Here is a 20,736-nt window from a genome sequence, read left to right as displayed (position 1 = left end):
ATCTTTTCTTGAGTATCACTTTCTCTTCTTATAGAGAACTTATTATAAGAAAATGACCCCTCAAGTTCCTGTGTTCAACATGTTTACATTTTGTTTTCTATGTGTCTTTCTATATTGCAAAAAGCTGGTTAAGGTGATGCCTCCATGATATCAACGCTGTGTCAGGACACTGTGTGTTCTTGTGTCTTATGATCTACTCACAATGTATATCTATTCCTTAGGTGGTTAATGGAGAGACGGTCGAATGACAGCCGGGACTGTGGTCATCACCGGTGGAATATTAGCGACTGTAATCCTTCTCTGTATTATTGCCGTTCTCTGCTATTGCCGGCTACAGGTAAGATGATACAGGATGTAACTGAGGATCAGTACAGGATAAGTAATGTAATGTATGTACACAGTAACTGTACCAGCAGAATAGTGAGTGCAGCTCTGGAGTATAATACAGGATGTAACTGAGGATCAGTACAGGATAAGTAATGTGATGTCTGTACACAGTAACTGTACCAGCAGAATAGTGAGTGCAGCTCTGGAATATAATACAGGATGTAACTCAGGATCAGTACAGGATAAGTAATGTGATGTCTGTACACAGTAACTGTACCAGCAGAATAGTGAGTGCAGCTCTGGAGTATAATACAGGATGTAACTCAGGATCAGTACAGGATAAGTAATGTAATGTATGTACACAGTGACTGCACCAGCAGAATAGAGAGTGCAGCTCTGGAGTATAATACAGTATGTAACTCAGGATCAGTGCAGGATCAGTAATGTAATGTATGTACACAGTGACTACGCCCGCAGAATAGTGAGTGCAGCTCTGGAGTATAATATGAGGATGTAACTGAGGATCAGTGCAGGATAAGTAATGTAATGTATGTACACAGTGACTACGCCCGCAGAATAGTGAGTGCAGCTCTGGAGTATAATACAGGATGTAACTGAGGATCAGTACAGGATAAGTAATGTGATGTCTGTACACAGTAACTGTACCAGCAGAATAGTGAGTGCAGCTCTGGAGTATAATACAGGATGTAACTCAGGATCAGTACAGGATAAGTAATGTGATGTCTGTACACAGTAACTGTACCAGCAGAATAGTGAGTGCAGCTCTGGAGTATAATACAGGATGTAACTCAGGATCAGTACAGGATAAGTAATGTAATGTATGTACACAGTGACTGCACCAGCAGAATAGTGAGTGCAGCTCTGGAGTATAATATGAGGATGTAACTGAGGATCAGTACAGGATAAGTAATGTAATGTATGTACACAGTGACTACGCCCGCAGAATAGTGAGTGCAGCTCTGGAGTATAATACAGGATGTAACTCAGGATCAGTACAGGATAAGTAATGTGATGTATGTACACAGTGACTGCACCAGCAGAATAGTGAGTGCAGCTCTGGAGTATAATATGAGGATGTAACTGAGGATCAGTACAGGATCAGTAATGTGATGTATGTACACAGTGACTGCACCAGCAGAATAGTGAGTGCAGCTCTGGAGTATAATACAGGATGTAACTCAGGATCAGTACAGGATCAGTAATGTAATGTATGTACACAGTGACTGCACCAGCAGAATAATGAGTGCAGCTCTGGAGTATAATACAGGATGTAACTGAGGATCAGTACAGGATAAGTAATGTAATGTATGTACACAGTGACTGCACCAGCAGAATAGTGAGTGCAGCTCTGGAGTATAATACGGGATGTAACTGAGGATCAGTACAGGATAAGTAATGTAATGTATGTACACAGTGACTGCACCAGCAGAATAATGAGTGCAGCTCTGGAGTATAATACGGGATGTAACTCAGGATCAGTACAGGATAAGTAATGTGATGTATGTACACAGTGACTGCACCAGCAGAATAGTGAGTGCAGCTCTGGAGTATAATACAGTATGTAACTCAGGATCAGTACAGGATCAGTAATGTAATGTATGTACACAGTGACTGCACCAGCTGAATAGTGAGTGCAGCTCTGGAGTATAATGCAGTATGTAACTCAGGATCAGTACAGGATCAGTAATGTTATGTATATACACAGTGACTGCGCCAGTAGAATAGTGAGTGCAGCTCTGGAGTATAATATAGGATGTAACTCAGGATCAGTACAGGATAAGTAATGTAATGTATATACACAGTGACTGCACCAGCAGAATAGTGAGTCCAGCTCTGGAGTATAATACAGAATGTAACTCAGGATCAGTACAGGATAAGTAATGTAATGTTTGTGCACAGTGACTGCACCAGCAGAATAGTGAGTGCAGCTCTGGAGTATAATAAAGGATGGAACTCAAGATCAGTAAAGGATAAGTAGTGTAATGTATGTACACAGTGATTGTGTAGTAGAAGGTAATGAAACCTCAGGAGAACTCTTGCAGGATGTACCAGTGGTGAAGAGAGACTGCCATCTGTTGGCCAGGCGAAATCAAGCAGAACCAAGTTGTGCTAGAAGATTTGAAGGGGGGAGGAAATTCAGATGCCAGACCTGGTCAGGTGACCTCCAGGAAGGAGCGCGCCAAGCCATAGGGATTTTGGCACCAGGTTGCAGAGCAGACGTGCTCGTGCTCCAGAGGTCCCGCCGAGCCCAGTGTGACAGGCCTCAGCCGGAGGCTTGCATCACCTAAGTGCCGAAAGCCGCCTGATAAGGTCCGGACCCCTCGCAGAAGTGCCCTGAGTTCTGCGCATGTTGGCCAGAGTCAGGACCCACGCTCTGCACTGATTAAGTTCCCGGAATCTGACGTCGACTGTCAAGAGCTGAGGTCTGGGCCCCCTCGCCCCAAGCCTGAGAGACTACCGTCAACAGTCAAGCCGAGAAGAGCTGAGAGAAGACTGCGACAGGAGAGGCGCGCCCACTTAGAGAATGCGAAGCTGGGCGTGTTAGAACAGCGGTGGGTCTCTAGGATGTTTAAATATCAGTACGTGATCTCCTATCGGTCTAAGTCCCTGAACACCCATGCAGATGCCCTGTCCCGAGTCCCACCCAGCTGGGCCGAAGAGAGACACAGACGAAGAGCTTGGAGGTGACGAGATCCCATATTTCAGACAGTTTGCCGCTGCTGTAATAGCCGCTCAGGAGTCTGGAGAAGAGCCCAGACCCACCCAGATTCTGGGCCACTCAAGAGACGAGTGGATACACCTGCAACAGTCCGACCCAGAACTAGCAAAACTGAGAAAATGGGTCGCCCTGGGGCAAAGACCTGACCAGGTGGCCAGGGCTGCTTCACTCCCAACTACCCTGGAAATCTTGGGCCAGTGGGAAAGGCTCTTCCTGAAAGATGGCCTGCTGTGCCGAAGGATTCAACTACCTCGGGAGTTCGATGTTACCTGCCAAGTGGTGGCTCCAGAAGCGCTACTAGTGCAACTAGCTAAGGAAGCTCATGAGAGGGGTGCCCACTTTGGTGTGGAAAAGACCTTTCGGTGGTTACAACAGCTGGTGTATTGGCCCCATCTGCGGCAAGAAGTTGAAGGAGTCTGCCGAAAATGTCGCCAGTGTGAGTTAAACAAACCCCCGGAACAGAGAGCTCCTGTTAAGACCATGCGAACTTCTGTGCCCTTGTAGGTCCTGATGATTGATTACCTGATGATCGGAACTTCGTACAATGGCTACGAGTATTGCTTGGTGTTGACTGATCACTTCACCAAGTTCGCGGTGGTGACCCCCACCCGGGACCAGACAGCAGAACCTGCAGCTAGGGCTATCTGTCAGGATTTCATCCGAATATATGGGTGCCCGAAGTGAATACACTCTGACCAGGGGGCCTGCTTCCAGGCACGAGTGATGGACGAACTGTATCGTATCTATGGGATCGATAAATCCTGAATGACGCCGTATCATCCCCAAGGGAACCGAGCCTGCGAGCGCTTTAACCGAACCCTGTGGCAAATGTTGCGAACCCTGGAAGAGGACAAAAAGATGAAGTGGCCCGAATTTGTGTCTGAGTTGGTGTGGGTGTGGCGCCCCTGCGGGTTCAGTCGCCACAGAGGTACTGCATCTCACCCAGAGGTGTGGTATCCCACTCTCAGGTAAGGAGGGAGTACTACCCGGGACCCACCCACCTGCATCCAACACTACACCATTCCAGACCAGCAGGCGGGGCAAGATGCAAGTGTACAATGCTGAGCCCTGTCCCTGGTTGGAAGTGGGGGGAACCGAGTGAGGGGGAACCATGTAGTGGGTGAGAGTGGAGGAAGTAGTACATGGGAGCACCTTCAGAAGGAGTATAAAAAGGGAACATCTTGTAGGAGACAGTTCAGTCTGAGAAAAAGAGAGAGAGAGTTGGGAACAGGAGCTCTGGAGGAGCTCTGCTCAGGAGGAGAGGAGGAAGGAGTGGGCCTAGTCTGGGAGGCCCAGGAGAACAGACTGAGAGAGGACGGGAGCAGAGGGAAGGCTCCAAGAGGAACAGAGGGGATCCCAGGGGCACGGTGAGTGCGGAAGCCACCCGTGCTCCCGAATCTACTAGGACGTGGAGGGATCAGACCGCAGAGGGGACCGGCCCCTAAACTAGTGGAGAACTACACGGCTCAGCTAGAAAACCAGAGGTTGCTGTACTTTCAAGGTGCAGCTGCCCAAAACCACAATTATATCGCCGAAAAGGTGGCCGCATAGGATTCAGGGAACTGCACGTCGCCCACCAAGATCCGAGCCTACTGGCTTGGGACACTGATTGTGAGGCGCAGGGCAGGAGGGTGAGTGCTAGCTCAGGAAACGACCGAGGAAGGCACACAGAACGGGGTCCCGTTAAGTACTCCTGAATTACCTAAGGGATTGCTGAACCCCTTCCCTGGTGAACGCAGGACGACGTGGGAGGTTACACACTGGCGCTGGTAACCTGGAGTCTTGAACAACTGTAAACCTTGAAGACTGCACCCCACTGTGTCCTGGAATTATTGCTGCGCCATCACCAGCCCTGCACTACACAGCACCAGCAACATCTACCTCATAACATCACTACTTCCTGCCCTGGGGCTTAGCTCTGCCTGTGGAGAGCTGAACCAACTCTGCTGCTTCACCATCAGCTCCAGAGGATCTGCACCGCAGCGGCGGTCCCATATAGCCGCATACCACAGGTGGCGTCACAAACATTATATATAAAAACTTTATTCCTTTTACTTTATTCCCCTTTAATTGACCTCCCTGGGTCACGGACTGGGTCACTGCCACCGTGACATCCCCCAGCACCGACCGGCCCGGCTACCGAGTACCCCACGGCCCAGGGGGCGAGTCATGGGTGTATAATAATAGAGTCCATGCGACTACCGGCTACACCCCCTACATGCTGCTGTTTGGGCGGTGTGACGGAACCAGAGCTGTGGAGTCGGTCTCAGTGTCCATTTTGGTGGAGTCGGAATCGGAGTCGCTATAAAATGGACCGACTCCAACTCCTAAAATATATAATAAATTGGGTACAGTAGTTCAATGCAGTTTGTGGGGAATATTTTTTCATAATAATTTGGGAAAGTTATGAAATGTCTATCCTATTCCTGATCTAAGGGTCTAGACTTTTAGCTGAGATGAATCTGTGCTACAGTAAATTTATCACTTAAACATGAGCCATGTATGAGGGAGTCGGAGTTGGAGTCATTGTCATGGAAATTGAGCAGTCGGAGTTGGAGTCGGAGGTTTGGCTTACCGACTCCACAGCCCTGGACGGAACAGCTTCTAATCTTAATCAGCCAGACATTTAGATTTTTTAATCCAAGAGAAATACACTTATCTTTGTGCTGACTTGTAAATGTATGTGTATTTCTATGGCTGGTCAAGAAGGACTGACCAGTATTTGCATAACCCTGAATGTTGTCTTCTATTGGTTTGTGAACAATGATGTTTGTTACTATGCTAATTGCATATTATACTAAGATAGCTAGTTTATTTAAGAGAGCCCCTGCTATACCAACTATGTAAATTGATTAAATGCACAAACAATGAGACCTGAGCCATGTTGAATAATATCCCTAACCCTTGACCTGTGGATGTGTACTTAAAAGGACATGTGCCTCTGTAGCAGATTTGGATTCTACATAATTCCAGCCTAATGGTATATGGCCTTGACTGGAAAGATACGGATCTGCTCCATTGACTATCAGAAAGCCCATGGATACATTTGGGGAGACCAGGTTGAGACAATGAAGTCACCTGGCCCCATGGATATGTTGTTTGGGGTGGCCAGGTGGGACACTCCGGTCGCCTGGAACCCATGGAGACTTCAGAGAAGCCAGATTGGGACCAGCCGGTCATCTGGCCCCATGGAAACTCTCAGAGAGGCCAGGATGAGATCCTTGGGTCTCCTGGCTTTGCACCTCGATGGACTGTCGGCTTCCTAAGCTTGCCGCTATCTCGTCTCTGTGGGGGCCCGCCAGAAGCGGGGAGCCACTGGTTGCGGTAGTTGGCCCTGGAACTGGAAGTCCAAAAGTCACAGCTGTTCTATCCCAGGCTGGCCAGCGGAAGGTTGAGACTGTGTAATGTTGTACCATCTTGAGTATTTGCTGGAATTGTTCTATGTGTTTATTGTCCATTTGGTGGTTCACTAAAGTATTGCCACACTGTTTTACCCTCACTCTGTGTAATCTGAGTAGTATTACGCCCACGGAAGACCCCGGGTCTTCACAGGCGGAGTGGACGAGAAACACTGAACTGGAGCTGGACTCAGAAGACCCCTGTCCGGGCAGTAGCCCAAGTACCTGGATTCAGGAGCATCGGCGCCGACTTCACACAGTGAGAAGATTAGTTGAACAGAAGTTTTGGGAAGTTGAACATTCGAGTCGGTCCCTGACCTCGGGTGGACAACTCTGGCCAGGGGACCATGTGCTAGTGCAGGCCAAGTGGCCTGGGAGCAAGCTGGATCACCGTTGGGAGGCAATACCCTATCGAGTAGTGAAGAAGGTCCACCCAGATAACCCGGTCTACGAGGTGAGACCTGAGGGAGATGACACCAGCGACACCTAGAGTGTTGCACCGAAATATACTGCAGCCCTGCTCTTCCAAAGCGGAGGACTGTATCGAGGCTGGGTCTCCAACAGAAGTGGCTGAAGTGCCACAAAGAGGGGCCTTAGAGGATGAGGAAGGATGGGCTACAGTACCGTTGAGTCCGCCGGAGCTGCCGATGCCACTCTCGAGTGGGACAGAGAATGAACCGGGAGGCAATTTACAATCCCCAGTGATTGATTCTTCAGGGACTCCAGAGCCACCTCTGCAAGAGAAGCCCCACAGGACTGAGCAGGCCAATGCCGGAATTCCTCCTAACCCGTATGCCCAGGAAGAGTTTGTCTGGTCTCAGGTTCAGCAAAAAACTAAAGAGTGTGCTCATCTCTTGGCTGAACTTACACTGCCTGTGCAGGGACGTCAATCCCGCAAGAAGTCCACGCGCCCGAGGACTGGCAAGCAAAAAGGGGGGAGGAATGTAGTAGAAGGCAATGAAACCTCAGGAGAACTCTTGCAGGATGTGCCAGTGGTGAAGAGAGACTGCCATCTGCTAGCCAGGCGAAATCAAGCGGAACCAAGTTGTGCTAGAAGATTTGAAGGTTGAGAAAATTCAGATTCCGGACCTGATCAGGTGACCTCCAGGAAGGATTTCCTGGATATAAAAGTCCAGTGCGCCAAGCCATAGGGATATTTGGCGCCAGGCTGCAGAGCAGAGCAGATGTTCTCCAGAGGTGCCGCAGAGCCCATCGTGACAGGCCTCAGCCGGAGGCTTGCATCACCTAAGTGCTGAATGCTGCATGATAACGTCCGGACCCCTCACAGAAGTGCCCTGAGTTCTGCACATGTTGGCCAGAGCCAGGACCCACGCTCTGCACTGATTAAGTTCCCGGGATCCGACGTCGCCTGTCAAGAGCTGAGGTCTGGACCCCCTTGCCCCAAGCCTGAGATACTACCGTCTACGGTCAAGCCAAGAAAAGCTAAGAGAAGACTCCAACAGGAGAGGCACGCCAGCAGTAGCGGAGGAACCACGCAAGTGAGCAGGGCCGTCACTTCCTACTTTCACTTACGGTACCGGGGACAGTTGGGATTAGGACTTCAGGTTGGGAGGGGGCCGGTTGGTGCATGGGATGCTAAAAGGGATTTGATTGACTATATCCGGAAGAGACTTGCGGCCTAGCGGAAAGAACCGGTGACCCCCGCTAAGGCCATATAGAAAGAGAACTTACTTGGTGACTCCCACGACTGGGTGCATCACATTTTTGCAAATAACTCTACTGTTACTTACTGAAAAGACTTCATATTGTTATTCCAAGTTATTGTTGATTCAATTGTTACTAACCCCTTTAAAATAATTATTATATCTATAAAGTGGTTATATCAATCCCTGACTGCTTCCACCTCGTGGTCTCTGTGCATTGCATTCCGGCCCCTGTGTTACAACAGCACCAGCAGAATAGTGAGTACAGCTCTGGAGTATAATACAGGAAGTAACTCAGGATCAGTACAGGATCAGTAATGTAATGTTTGTACACAGTGACTGCACCAGCAGAATAGTGAGTGCAGCTCTGGGGTATAATACAGGATGTAACTCAGGATGAGTACAGGATCAGTAATGTAATGTATGTACACAGTGACTGCACCAGCAGAATAGTGAGTGCAGCTCTGGAGTAGAATACAGGATGTAACTCAGGATCAGTACAGGATCAGTAATGTAATGTATGTACACAGTGACTGCACCAGCAGAATAGTGAGTGCAGCTCTGGAGTATAATACAGGATGTAACTCAGGATCAGTACAGGATAAGTAATGTAATGTATGTACACAGTGACTGCACCAGCAGAATAGTGAGTGCAGCTCTGGAGTATAATACAGGATGTAACTCAGGATCAGTACAGGATAAGTAATGTAATATCTGTACACAGTGACTGCACCAGCAGAATAGTGAGTGCAACTCTGGGGTATAATACAGAATGTAACTCAGGATCAGTACAGGATCAATAATGTAATGTATGTACACAGTGACTGCACCAACAGAATAGTGAGTGCAGCTTTGGAGTATAATACAGGATTCAACTCAGGATCAGTACAGGATAAGTAATATAATCTATGTACGCAGTGACTGCACCAGCAGAATAGTGAGTGCAGCTCTGGGGTATAATACAGAATGTAGCTCAAGATCAGTACAGGATCAGTAATGTAATGTATGTACACAGTGACTGCGCCAGCAGAATAGTGAGTGCAGCTCTGGTGTATAATGCAGAATGTAACTCAGGATCAGTGCAGGATCAGTAATGTAATGTATGTACACAGTGACTGCGCCAGCAGAATAGTGAGTGCAGCTCTGGAGTATAATACAGGGTGTAACTCAATATTTGTAAAGTGACTAAGCTTTTAGGTAAATTATATTTACATCATGGTGTAGCTTGTCCTTGTAGGTTGTTAGTATTTTACATCCTTGTCTTGTGATGTTAGAGCCACCAAGGTCATCCAGGTTGACGCATTGCGAAATAAGTTGTCCGGAATGAGACCACGCTTTAATAAATGAGAATCTCTCTCATGTTTAGTAAAGTTATTCATTATTTTGTGTTTGATTTTCTCAGTATTACTGCTGCAAGAAGGAGGACTCGGAAGAGGATGAGGAAGAACCAGATTTTGCTGTCCATTCTCGTTTCCCACCGGTACATTGCAACCGAAATGTAGTATTAGCCAATGGCCCGTCCATCTATGCTTCCCCCTACAACAAGAAGCATCAGCACTGCAGGAGCGTGTGCCAGGGCTGCTCACACAATGAACCGCCAGCTTTCCTCCTGCATCCACCGGACGAGATCCGAAATGGAGGCGACCGTATCACCTACAAGACGATCAGCCAGGAAGAAATCGAACTGCCGGTTAATCTGAGCAATTTGCAGGTGCTCAATCCCAATCGCCTGTCCGCCATGAGGGAGGCATTTTCCCGAAGCCGTAGTATCAGCACGGATGTATGAGGGCAGCGCGCCTTTTCCAGGTGTTTCACCGCTGCCTCTTCTGTCCTCAGCATGTCTGGGCCATTATTTGGTGTAACACTGAAGCCTTTTTTCTCCTCGGCATGTCTACGCCATTATCTAGCGTGAGACTGCCACCTCTTCTGTCCTCGGCATGTCTGGGCCACTTTCTGGTGTGACACTGCCACCTCTTCTGTCCATGGCATGTCTGGCTTTGCTCAGTACCACTGTTCTTTACGTCATCATCACTGGCGTCTTTTTTTTATTTGTTTTTTTTATCCTGAAACTGGACCTTTAAAAAATTTTGGGGAAAACTTTGTCTCCCTCTAGTGGTTAATATTGTGCAAAAAATCCCCCAAAACAGTTCACAGTGCAACATCGTTCTAGTCCGTGCTTCCATCTCGTGACCAATTGAGAATTATCAACTAAGTCTTTTTTAACCATGAATGTATTTATATACAACAGACCAGAAAAAATAAAATAAAATACGTCAAGGCAAGCAAAAAGGAAAGAAATGGCAGTACAAGTAACGCTCCAGGCCGCAGTTAATTATTATTTTTTTCTCAATGAAACTCCTTTTGTTCTCTATAATTCTTGACATGCTGTGTGTCGTACTTTTTTGTACATGTGAAAAGGGGAATTAATGTTAAATACATTTTTTCACGGATGTTTTTTGCGCAGCAGGGACAGGGTGACAATGGTGATTGGATATTTATGCAATGGGCAGGGGAAAAGGAGAACATTTTTGTAAGGTGTAAGACTCTACCTTTTGCTAGGTTGGAAACAATACATCAATGGTATAGGATATTTGCAAATAAAGAGGGCGCAAAAATTTTCGGAAGCCCTTACGTGCAACTCAACTTATATTTATACATCAGGATGTTTTTATAATCTGTGCTTGGCTATATATCTGCCGAAATCGACATATACAGCAAAAACCCTTGAATACGGTATTTAAACCAACTGAGTTATCGTATGCCGAATTTCTAGAAAGGAACTTTCTGTATATACTTAATTAAAAAATCCTCGCCGAAATAAGGATACTGGTGGCGTCAGGATCCTCGAGGGATGGAGGTAATATTTTTTTATGAACTGTGTATGGTGCGAGTCTGTGATTGTGAGTCTGTGCTATACATAGAGTTAAATTAGCAATCATGAAATTTTTCAAGTCCGTGACAAAAAAAAAAGGTGGTCTCAGCTGCTGCAGAACAGCTTGTGCAATAACAGGATGCAATACTGGCTGTGCTGTTTATAGCAAGGGTGGTCCCAAATGCTTTATAGCCAGTTATCAGTGGGTTAGTTAGCAGGGCCAGTATAATACCTGCACTAATAGTGACGCCCATCTTCATGGTAAATATTCACTGTTGTTATCTGCCAATTTAATAACATAAATGATAAAACAAAAGTCCCTGCCACCAATATAATCACGATTTCCACTGCTGAAAATATCTATGGAGGTGACTGATATCAGCGAAGATGTGCACTCTAGGATAAATAGGATTTTAAAGGGAATTTAAAGGGGTTGTCTTGTCAAGAAAACTTGCTGTGGATTGACGTTGTAGAGGCGCTCCACAGCTCAGAGAGATGAGCGGCTTCTATTGAGGTAGCCTAAGTTCATCAATAAAAAGGGGTCACTATTAAAACAATTGGGCAAATTTGTGAAAGCAAAACTGTCTTTGTTGCCCATAGCGACCAATAGCAGCGCAGCTTTTATTTTTCCAACAATAGAATATTAAAAGAAAGCTGAGCCGTGATTGGTTGTTATGGACAATAAACAGCTTTCATTTTACAGTTTCAGCCCATAGCAACCAGTCAGAGCACAGCTTTCTTTTTTTTTTTTTAAAGAGAATATGAAATGATAGCTGCGCTCTGATTGGTTACTGTAGCAAACAGACAGGTTTACACAACACTGTCTAACCTGTCCTTGTTGCCCATAGCGTCCAATCAATCAGATTGCAGCCTTTATGTTTTAAACTGCTCGGGAAAACTGAAAGCTGCTCTGTGATTGGTCGCTATGGGCAACAAGGACAGATTTACTGTTAGAGAGTTTGAGGCCTTTTATTTTAGTGGTGCAGTCATCAAACATGACAAAGATTGAAGTGGGGCTGTAATATCAAGCATATATGTTGTCACCCAACTTTTCCTATGACAGATTTAATAAATTTCTCTCCTGTATGGAATCAGTGTCTTTGTAGGTCAGTCATCGCCTCCTGCACGGTAATCTCTAGTTACAGTTCAGGACAAGCTATAGAGCAGAATTACCAGCTTCATCCATAATAGACAGCCCTAGTACACAGGGTCCAGACCAGGCTGACGAGTGTCGGGTGGAAACTGATGCAGCCGAAGTGCAACTTTCCACCTACCCACAAAGACCCCAGCTAAACTAAAATGATGCCCCCTGCTGGTGCCGTTTCATGGCTAGCTAACAACTTCCGCTGCTTTGACTTTCTCGGTGTGATTTTTCAGATTTTTCACTTTAATACTCCGGCAATCAGACTAGCTTGATTTTAGGCCACCTTTTCAAGTGAGAAGTGAAAAGTGCCCCAGGGGTAATGCATAGATTAGTTTGAGGAAAATGACTATTTTTGGTGGGGATTAACCACATGTTAGAGGATCATTATTAGGCGGTGTGCACACAAAGAGTTTTTGGTGAGTTTTTAACACTGTGTATTTTCGCTGCATTAAAAATGCAGCATCTTACAGTTCCAGCAAAGTGGATGGGATTTATAGAAGTCTCATGTCCTCTGCGCTTGTTTTTACTCAGCATAAAGTGACCTGCGGTGCGTGCTTCAAATCCACAACACGTCAATTTCTATTATGGATTTTGTGTGAGGGTTTTCCCATAGATTTGCATTAGGTGCGTAAAAAACACATGTAAGAAACGCACATGCCTTTTTAATTAAAAAACATATGTAAAAAAAAAAGCACTCAAAAACGCTATGAAAAAGTGCAAGTAACCTGACTTAATAGGTACAGAAAATATGAAACATCAGAAACTCACCAAAAACTCATCATGGGAACATAGCTTTAGGTTATGTGCGCACATTCAGGATTTGCTTGCAGAAATTTCTGTAGCGTTTCTGCAAGGTTCTGCATCTCTTGGCGGCAAAAACGCTGCGGAAATTCCGCTCATTTTTTATGCGTTTTTTTGCATTCTCATGCGTTTTTTTTGTACATTTTCATGCGTTTTTTGTCCATTTTTGCCTGCGGATTTGCCATTCGTTTTTTCCAATGCATTGTATAGGAAAAGCGCACAAAGAATGGACATGCTGCTTCTTTTTCCGCACATGAAATTCTGTAAGGAAAAATCTTGATCATGTGCACAGATCTTCCAAATTCTCATAGAAAATGCTGGAATAAGGTTTGCAATGCGTTTTTGGGGCCAATTCTGCGCGGATTTACCGCATCAAAAAATGCATCGTGTGCACATAGCCTTAGGGTTGCAGGACCCTGGTTCATCGACCATGTTATTAGTCTGTGGCCGCTGGCTGGGAGCCCTTTGAACTGCCTAATACCGGACGCCATCTGTGGCTCTTGTTTTGATCAGTTGACCCGGCGTTATGTCACATGTGTGTCCCACCGCTACAATGATGTCGCACCAGGATAATCAAAAGAAGAGCCGCGGATGCTGTCAGGTAGGAGGCGATTTGTCAGGGTTCCCGTCCAGTGTGCACAGATTACTGACAGGGCCGGTGATCCTAGAAATCAATTCGCACCAACCCTAATCATTATGTGTGTGAGATATCATCTGATCTAGTTAAAAAATATGCACATTATTTTTGTATTTTTATGCCAAAAAAGCAGTTTCCTTGAGAAGGACGTAGTTGTTTTAGTTACATTTTTATATGGAGGATAACACAAACCAACCAAAAATCCCTAGAGTGTACTTCTGAATATACATAGGTTGTCTACATTCAGACAACACTTTCTGAAATGCACTTTCAAAAAGTTTTGTAATCAGCAGTGTTAAATCAGAGTCGCCCATTCTTTAAGGTCTCACATAGTAAGCTGAGGACAGCATGAAGATCCATGTATTCTATAATCCAAACTTATTTTTGGATCTGTCCTTTCATGATCATATGATGAGAAGATCAGTCACTGTCCAGGAAGATAAACCCCTAACACTTTAAAACTTAGAGGGGTTTTCCTATGCGGTGGATATTTTTTAGGTATAATAATCATTCATAAAAAAAAGTTGAAAGGACTCAGAGGCTACTTTTAGAGTATGTTCACACTGTGTTTTGAGGAGTGTTTTTGTGAGTGGACGTTCTCCTAAATCCTCCTCAAAAACTTCTTCAAAAACTCTTGGACATTTCTTCCAATTCATTTATATGGGAAATCCACTATGCTGTTCATATGAGGGTTTTTTTTTTCCTTAAGAGGTTTTGAAAAACGCCTGGTTGAAAAAAATAATGTGTACATCAGTTCTTTGAAACGTGTTATGAAGGAAACCTTTCCAAACTAGGCACTGTCCACTAAAAGGGCTGCAAAGAACGCTTCAGTTAAAAAAGAAAACTCTTCCAAACTTTTCAAAACAGCTTTAGGAAATGATTCTGGAAAAAAAAATACTGTTTTTGCTTAAAAAAAATCATGTTTTTGTCTGTGTGCAACTCTTCCAGAGTCCTTTTTTCTCAAAGATATTCAATATTATGAGACTTTTGACAACGCTGGTTGATATGGATTCTGATCCTAGGCCTTTTGCACTAAAGTATACCCCATGTGTATTTCTCTTTGGGTTATAGCTCATGGATAATGCCCCAATCCAATTCAGATGTCATAAGAAGACAAAGGCCCATCACACTGAAACTGGTCCTAATTTGCTAACCCCCGTTGACTTATTGTTCTTCCTATCGTTACCCAGCAGTCCAGAGCATCTTTGTACTGACGCTTCCTGTTTTTTTAGCAGCGAAGTCACAGGAGTGGCAACCTTAGCAATAATATGAAAACTTTTAGGGAATTTTTTGAAAAATAAAAAAGGAAAATAATACATATTTAGCAGGCAGTCCTTCTGGGATACCAATAAGGTTGAATGGGGTCTGGACATTTTTTAAAATATGGTATAGGGCTTGGTGCAAGTGCAAAAATATGGACCCCAATTCTCTGGTGACTACAGTACCGTGAGCGGGACATCGACCTTTCGATTACTTACATTTACCAGTCTGACACAAATCAGAAACATTGAATATGTCGGAAAATGAAACGAGCTGAAGATAAACCCATGTATAATTCACCGGACTGCCGAAGAACTTCACAGCCTTCCAGTGGGTCGTGTTCTGCTACAGTCATACGAGACAATGGAACTGATATGGTCTTTCATGCATCTTTCATTCATGTCAGTGGAGGTCGTGTTCAGGGTGTGTGACTTATTCGCAGTCTCACTGTTTGCTCAGGAACGTAAATTGTGCATTTTCTATTTTGCAGACTAATCATTTGTGCAAGATTTATAAAGAGCTCTGTGACATTTAAGTTGTATCTGTTGCCTTTGCATGATGGAGGTGGATATTTTTGGGGCTTAAGTATTATGCATAAAATGCAACCTCAGTGTGGCCCTAATTGGCTCAGTGACGTCACCACATCCTAGGGAGTTCTGTATTTTTCTACTGTTCTTAGTGTAAAGGAAACTCATAGGCAAACTGGTGGACAATAGTGATAGACCTGGCTGCTGGAGACTAAATAGGCTACACTCTCAATGGAACCTCTGATTGCTAGAAAATAGATAGGCTGCTATCACTATGATTGCTGGAGACTATAGTAGGCAGGCTGCTGTCTCCATGATTTCCTTGGATGCTGGAGAATAGATAGGCTGCACTTTCAATATTTCCTTTTGGTTGCTGGAAAATAAATACACTGCTACCAATATTAGTCCTCTGGTTGCTGAAGAATAGATAGGGGTTATCGCTATGATTTCTTTGGTTGCTGGAGAATAGATAGGCTGCACTTTCAATGTTTCCCTTCTATGATAATAAATAAATGTTCTTTCCATGGATTGTCTGGTTGGTGGTGAATAGACTGGAGAATAGGTAGGTTGTGCTCTTTATGATACTCACGGCTGCTAGAAAAATAGGCTGCTTTATCTGTGATTCATTTGGATTGCTCAAGACTAGAAAAGCTGCACTTTGAATTATTTTCTCTGTTTCTGGAGACTAGATCGGCTCCACTCTCAATAAATTCCTAGATTGCTGGAGACTAGTTAGGCTGCACTCTCAATATGTCTCAAAGTTGCTGGAGACTACATAGACTGCACTCTCAGTTATTCCCTAGCTTGCTGGAGACTAGATAGGCTGCACTCTCAATATTTCTTTAAGCTGCTGAAGACTACATAGACTGCACTTTCAATAATTCCCTAGGGTGCTGGAGACTAGACAGGCACCACTCTCATAGATTCCATTCGTTGAGGCTGCCTTCTTGTGCTACAGCCCACAAAGTGGCTGCTTCCATCGTGCGTAGGCAACAAAAGCATTTTGATTATTTTTCTTGCCATTCGGTCATTGCTTGCTTTTATTCTCTTTCTACGCAATATATTTATTTCAACATTACTGCAGAAATTCATGTTTCACAACAATAAAAAAAAATGCACATTCGTTAATTTGTTGTAGGATATTTCAGGACTCACTGAGACAATGAATTGAAATAAATTACTATTTGGAGATTTCCTAAAGACTGATTTTGTGTGGTGTTTTATCTCAGGAATGTGCGTTAATTCTGGGTTAATTCTGTGCTGTATTATTTCTTCATATATCTTTATGGCTGTCAGAGTGTCATTTTTTCTGATCCAAAGCATTAAATCTCCTTTATAAGCACAGCTAAAGTGAACCTGACACCTGATACATGCTGTCCAATCAGCCATGTATGTGTGTCTCTGAAACGCTGCGGCCACCGTCGGGGACCGAGCCGCGCTTTACACTAGTCAGACAAGCGGGTCCCTGGTGGTTTTTCCCCTTCTGCTGACAGTGACTGACAAGCCTTTGCTTACATGCGCAATAGGTAGAGGCTTGTCAGTCAGCGGAAGGGGAGAAGCTGCCAGGGACCCACCTGTATGACTAGAGTACAGTGCAGCTCGGTCCCCAGCAGCTATTAAAAGTATGTTTTTCCATGAAACGCCGCAGCTTATCCCATTATTTTATTAGCCTTGGCAGCAGCTGCCTGGCACTGGTCACTAAAGTTGAGTTTGCCATCCACCCAATTCTTTTTCAGCGACAGTTTTACAGTGTTTTATAATTTAATACATAATTATACATTTTATTTCCTGAGCCCAAGTGCATGACCTTACATTTATCTACATTAAAGTTCAATTGCTATTTCTCAGCCCAAGCCTCCAGCTTACATAAATCCTTCTGTAATATTAAATTATCCTCCTCTGTGTTGATTACGCCGCAGAGTTTAGTACCATGTGCAACTATTGAAATTTTACTCTGTATGCCCCCTACAAGGTCATTAATAAATATGTTAAAAAGAAGAGGGCCCAATACTGACCCCTATGGTACCCCACTGTTAACTGTGCCCAATCCGAGTATGCACATTAATAACCACCCTGTGTTTCCTATCACTGAGCCAGTTGTTAACCTAGTTATACATTTACACATATTTTCCCCTAGTCCCATTATTCTCATTTTATATACCAACCTTTTGTATGGCATCGTATCAAACACCAATGAAAAGTCGATATGGACAACATTCACTGCGTTTCCCTGGCCCAATCTGGAATTTACCTCCTCATAGAAGCTGATCAGATTAGACAGGGCTGATCCCTCATAAACCAATGTTGATACTGGGTCATGATGCTATTCTTATTGAGATTCTCTAGGATAGCATCTCTTAGGAAACACTCATGAACTCTATCCACAGGAGAGGTTAAATTTACCGGCCTATAATTTCCTGGCTCAGATTTTGTCCCCTTTTTGAATATTGGCACCACATTTTCTATTTTAGTTACCCTTTAAGTAAAAAAAAATTGTGGTTTCATGCCATCAACCCCACAAGAGGGAGCTTAATGCATACTGAATTATTATTGAAGTCAATGTATAACTAGTATGTGTTACGCTCGCGCCCGGACTGACTGGTGTGAGCTTGGTTAGTGATCCCACTGGATCATGAGCCGAGGAGTGCCTGGAGGGGCGTGACTAAGTATCAACTCGGTCCGACCAAGGTCGCACGGCGGCTCAGTCGACTCTGTGAACCAGGGAGGAACAGAGCAGAGGGACCAGGTGCTACTCCAGGTCAGACCCCGGTCACAGCTGTTGACCCACACCGGGGGATGCTTGAACGGGCAGGCACAGCTGGTATGCAGACAGGTGGGTACTGGCAGGCACGGCTGGTATGCAGACAGGCGGGTACTGGCAGGCACGGCTGGTATGCAGATAGGCGGGTACTGGCACGCACAGCTGGTATGCAGACAGGCGGGTACTGGCAGGTATGAACGCAGGCTGGATAAGGACCAGTACAGACTGGGATTCAGGAACAGAGCCGTGGGTGCGGTGGACTAGCAGAGCAGAACCGCAGGCGCAGAGGACAAGCAGAGCAGAGCAAAACTGCAGATGCGGTGAACAAGCAGAGCAGAGTGAAACCGCCGATGCGGTGAACAAGCAGAGCAGAGCGAAACCGCCGGTGCGGTGAACAAGCAGAGCAGAACCGCCAGTGCGGTGAACAAACAGCGGAGCAAAACCGCTGGTGAGGTGAACGAACAGAGCGGAGCAAAACCGCAAGTGCGGTGAACAAGCAGAGCAGAGCAGAACAAAACCGCAGGTGCGGTGAACAAGCAGAGCAGAGCGAAACCGCAGGTGCGGTGAACAAGCAGAGCAGAGCGAAACTGCAGGTGCGGGGAACAAGCAGAGCAGAGCGGAAAAGCAGGTGCGGCGAACAAGCAGAGCAGAGCGGAACCGCAGGTGCGGTGAACAAGCAGAGCAGAGCGAAACCGCCGATGCGGTGAACAAGCAGAGCAGAGCGAAACCGCCGGTGCGGTGAACAAGCAGAGCAGAGCCGCCAGTGCGGTGAACAAACAGCGGAGCAAAACCGCAGGTGCGGTGAACGAACAGAGCGGAGCAAAACCGCAAGTGCGGTGAACAAGCAGAGCAGAGCAGAACAAAACCACAGGTGCGGTGAACAAGCAGAGCAGAGCGAAACCGCAGGTGCGGTGAACAAGCAGAGCAGAGCGGAACCGCAGGTGCGGTGAACAAGCAGAGCGGAGCGGAACCGCAGGTGCGGTGAACAAGCAGAGCAGAGCGGAACCGCAGGTGCGGGGAACAAGCAGAGCAGAGCGGAACCGCAGGTGCGGCGAACAAGCAGAGCGGAACCGCAGGTGCGGCAAACAAGCAGAGCAGAGCGGAACCGCAGGTGCGGCGAACAAGCAGAGCAGAGCGAAACCGCAGGTGCGGTGAACAAGCAGAGCGAAACCGCAGGTGCGGTGAATAAGCAGAGCAGAACAGAGCAGAAGGTGCAGGCAGACAGGACAGGGCTCTGTTCACATGGAACAGACTGGAAAACACAGGAAGATAGTTAGAACACAGGAGTTAGATATGGAGGCAGGGAAACGGGACAAGCAGAACCAGATACACACAAGGTACTTACAATGAAGTAGCGAGTGGACGCAAAACTCACAAACAGAAGTACAGAGACAACTAGTTGGAGTTAGGTGCAGGTTCAGACACTGCAGGAAAAGGGAAGGTTCGGACATAGAGACAAACAGGTAACGGGCTAGGACACAGTTCAGACAGGAACTGAACCAGGAACAAGATACAGGAACGAGCCTGGAAACTCAGCCCCCAGGGTGGCGGAAACAGACTAGAAGTCACAGATACAGGCAACAGGCCTGGGTATACAGCCCCCAGGGTGGCAGAACAGACTAGAAGTCACAGATACAGGTAACAGGCCTGGGTATACAGCCCCCAGGGAGGCGGAAACAGACAAAATACAGGACAGGACCTGGCAACTCAGTTGCAAGGAACACACTGAAGGAAAGTGTTGCTCAGGCACCCCCTACTGGGTGGAGGGGGTTTAAGTATCCAGTGACTCACAGCAATAGGCTGGGGAGGCATTAGGAGTGCGCACACAGTAACTATAAGAATCAGGCAGTCACCGCGCCGCCGCCCTAAGCAATCAGACAAGAGACACAGCAGGTACTGGAGCAAAGTGTGCAGCCTCGATTGATAGTTAAGATGGCGGTCTTGCATGGTGAGAGGTGGTAAGCCATGCAAGCACGCCGCCAGGGATGTTACAATATGCAGAACACTCCAAAGCTCCCCCTAGTGGTGACTATAGATTGATGGCATTGTGTCACTTAAATCAATATATAGATTGCATTTAGAACTTTGTATCACAAAAATGGAAAAAAAGCTCCTGTAACTATAAGTTCTATACTATAAGTCATTTTGTGTACCCTGTTATAGTAATGACCAGAACTCAAGAAATGAAGTGAAGCGCAGAATATTATAAATACCAATGTTTATTACAATGTACACAGACGTTACCATAGAGGAGCATTATAGGTGAGTAAAGTGAATTATTTATAGACTCATATACTGCAATGAAATCCAGGCATATTACTTAAACAAAAGCAAAGAAGGAAACTTTAGATATATCCGAGTTGTCATACATCACCCTATAAATGCATCTTGGAGGCAATGATCAAATTCTGAAACTTCTCTTTCATATTGTCCCCATGACAACACTTCCACACCAAAGTTGATATCGTTGTGTACCTATGATCACTATTCAAATTAGTGTGTATTATCTTAACATTGATGTTGATGGTAATTTGGATCCACTCTATATCTCCCCAAAAATAAGAAGTGTTGTCATGGAGATACATTAGAGGAACTGGTTAAAATT

The 20,736-nt window shown here is 45.5% G+C and overlaps 1 protein-coding gene across 3 annotated transcripts in view; it reads left to right on the top strand.

The window, feature by feature from the left end:
* The window catches only part of FAM163B (family with sequence similarity 163 member B), a 114,288-nt gene extending 97,734 nt beyond the window's left edge, over nt 1-16,554 (top strand). For 2 of the 3 annotated variants that reach the window (XM_073640244.1, XM_073640243.1), the window contains 2 exons: nt 222-337; nt 9,532-14,427. In XM_073640244.1, coding sequence (XP_073496345.1) covers nt 245-337; nt 9,532-9,915 — 477 coding nt within the window. In that variant the 5' untranslated portion in view covers nt 222-244 and the 3' untranslated portion in view covers nt 9,916-14,427. Of the gene's footprint in view, nt 1-221; nt 338-9,531; nt 14,428-14,654 lie in introns of those variants that run through there. The other variant, XR_012247430.1, reaches the window with a different exon arrangement.
* Nucleotides 16,555-20,736: the final 4,182 nt, after the last annotated feature.

The sequence above is a fragment of the Phyllobates terribilis genome, unplaced genomic scaffold (assembly GCF_046119375.1).
Source record: "Phyllobates terribilis strain yellow unplaced genomic scaffold, ASM4611937v1 Scaffold_7__3_contigs__length_470593459, whole genome shotgun sequence".
In the NCBI taxonomy this organism is placed as follows: Eukaryota; Metazoa; Chordata; class Amphibia; order Anura; family Dendrobatidae; genus Phyllobates; species Phyllobates terribilis.
Note: the sequence above shows the minus strand (reverse complement) of the source record. Positions and strands in the feature narration are given on the sequence as shown.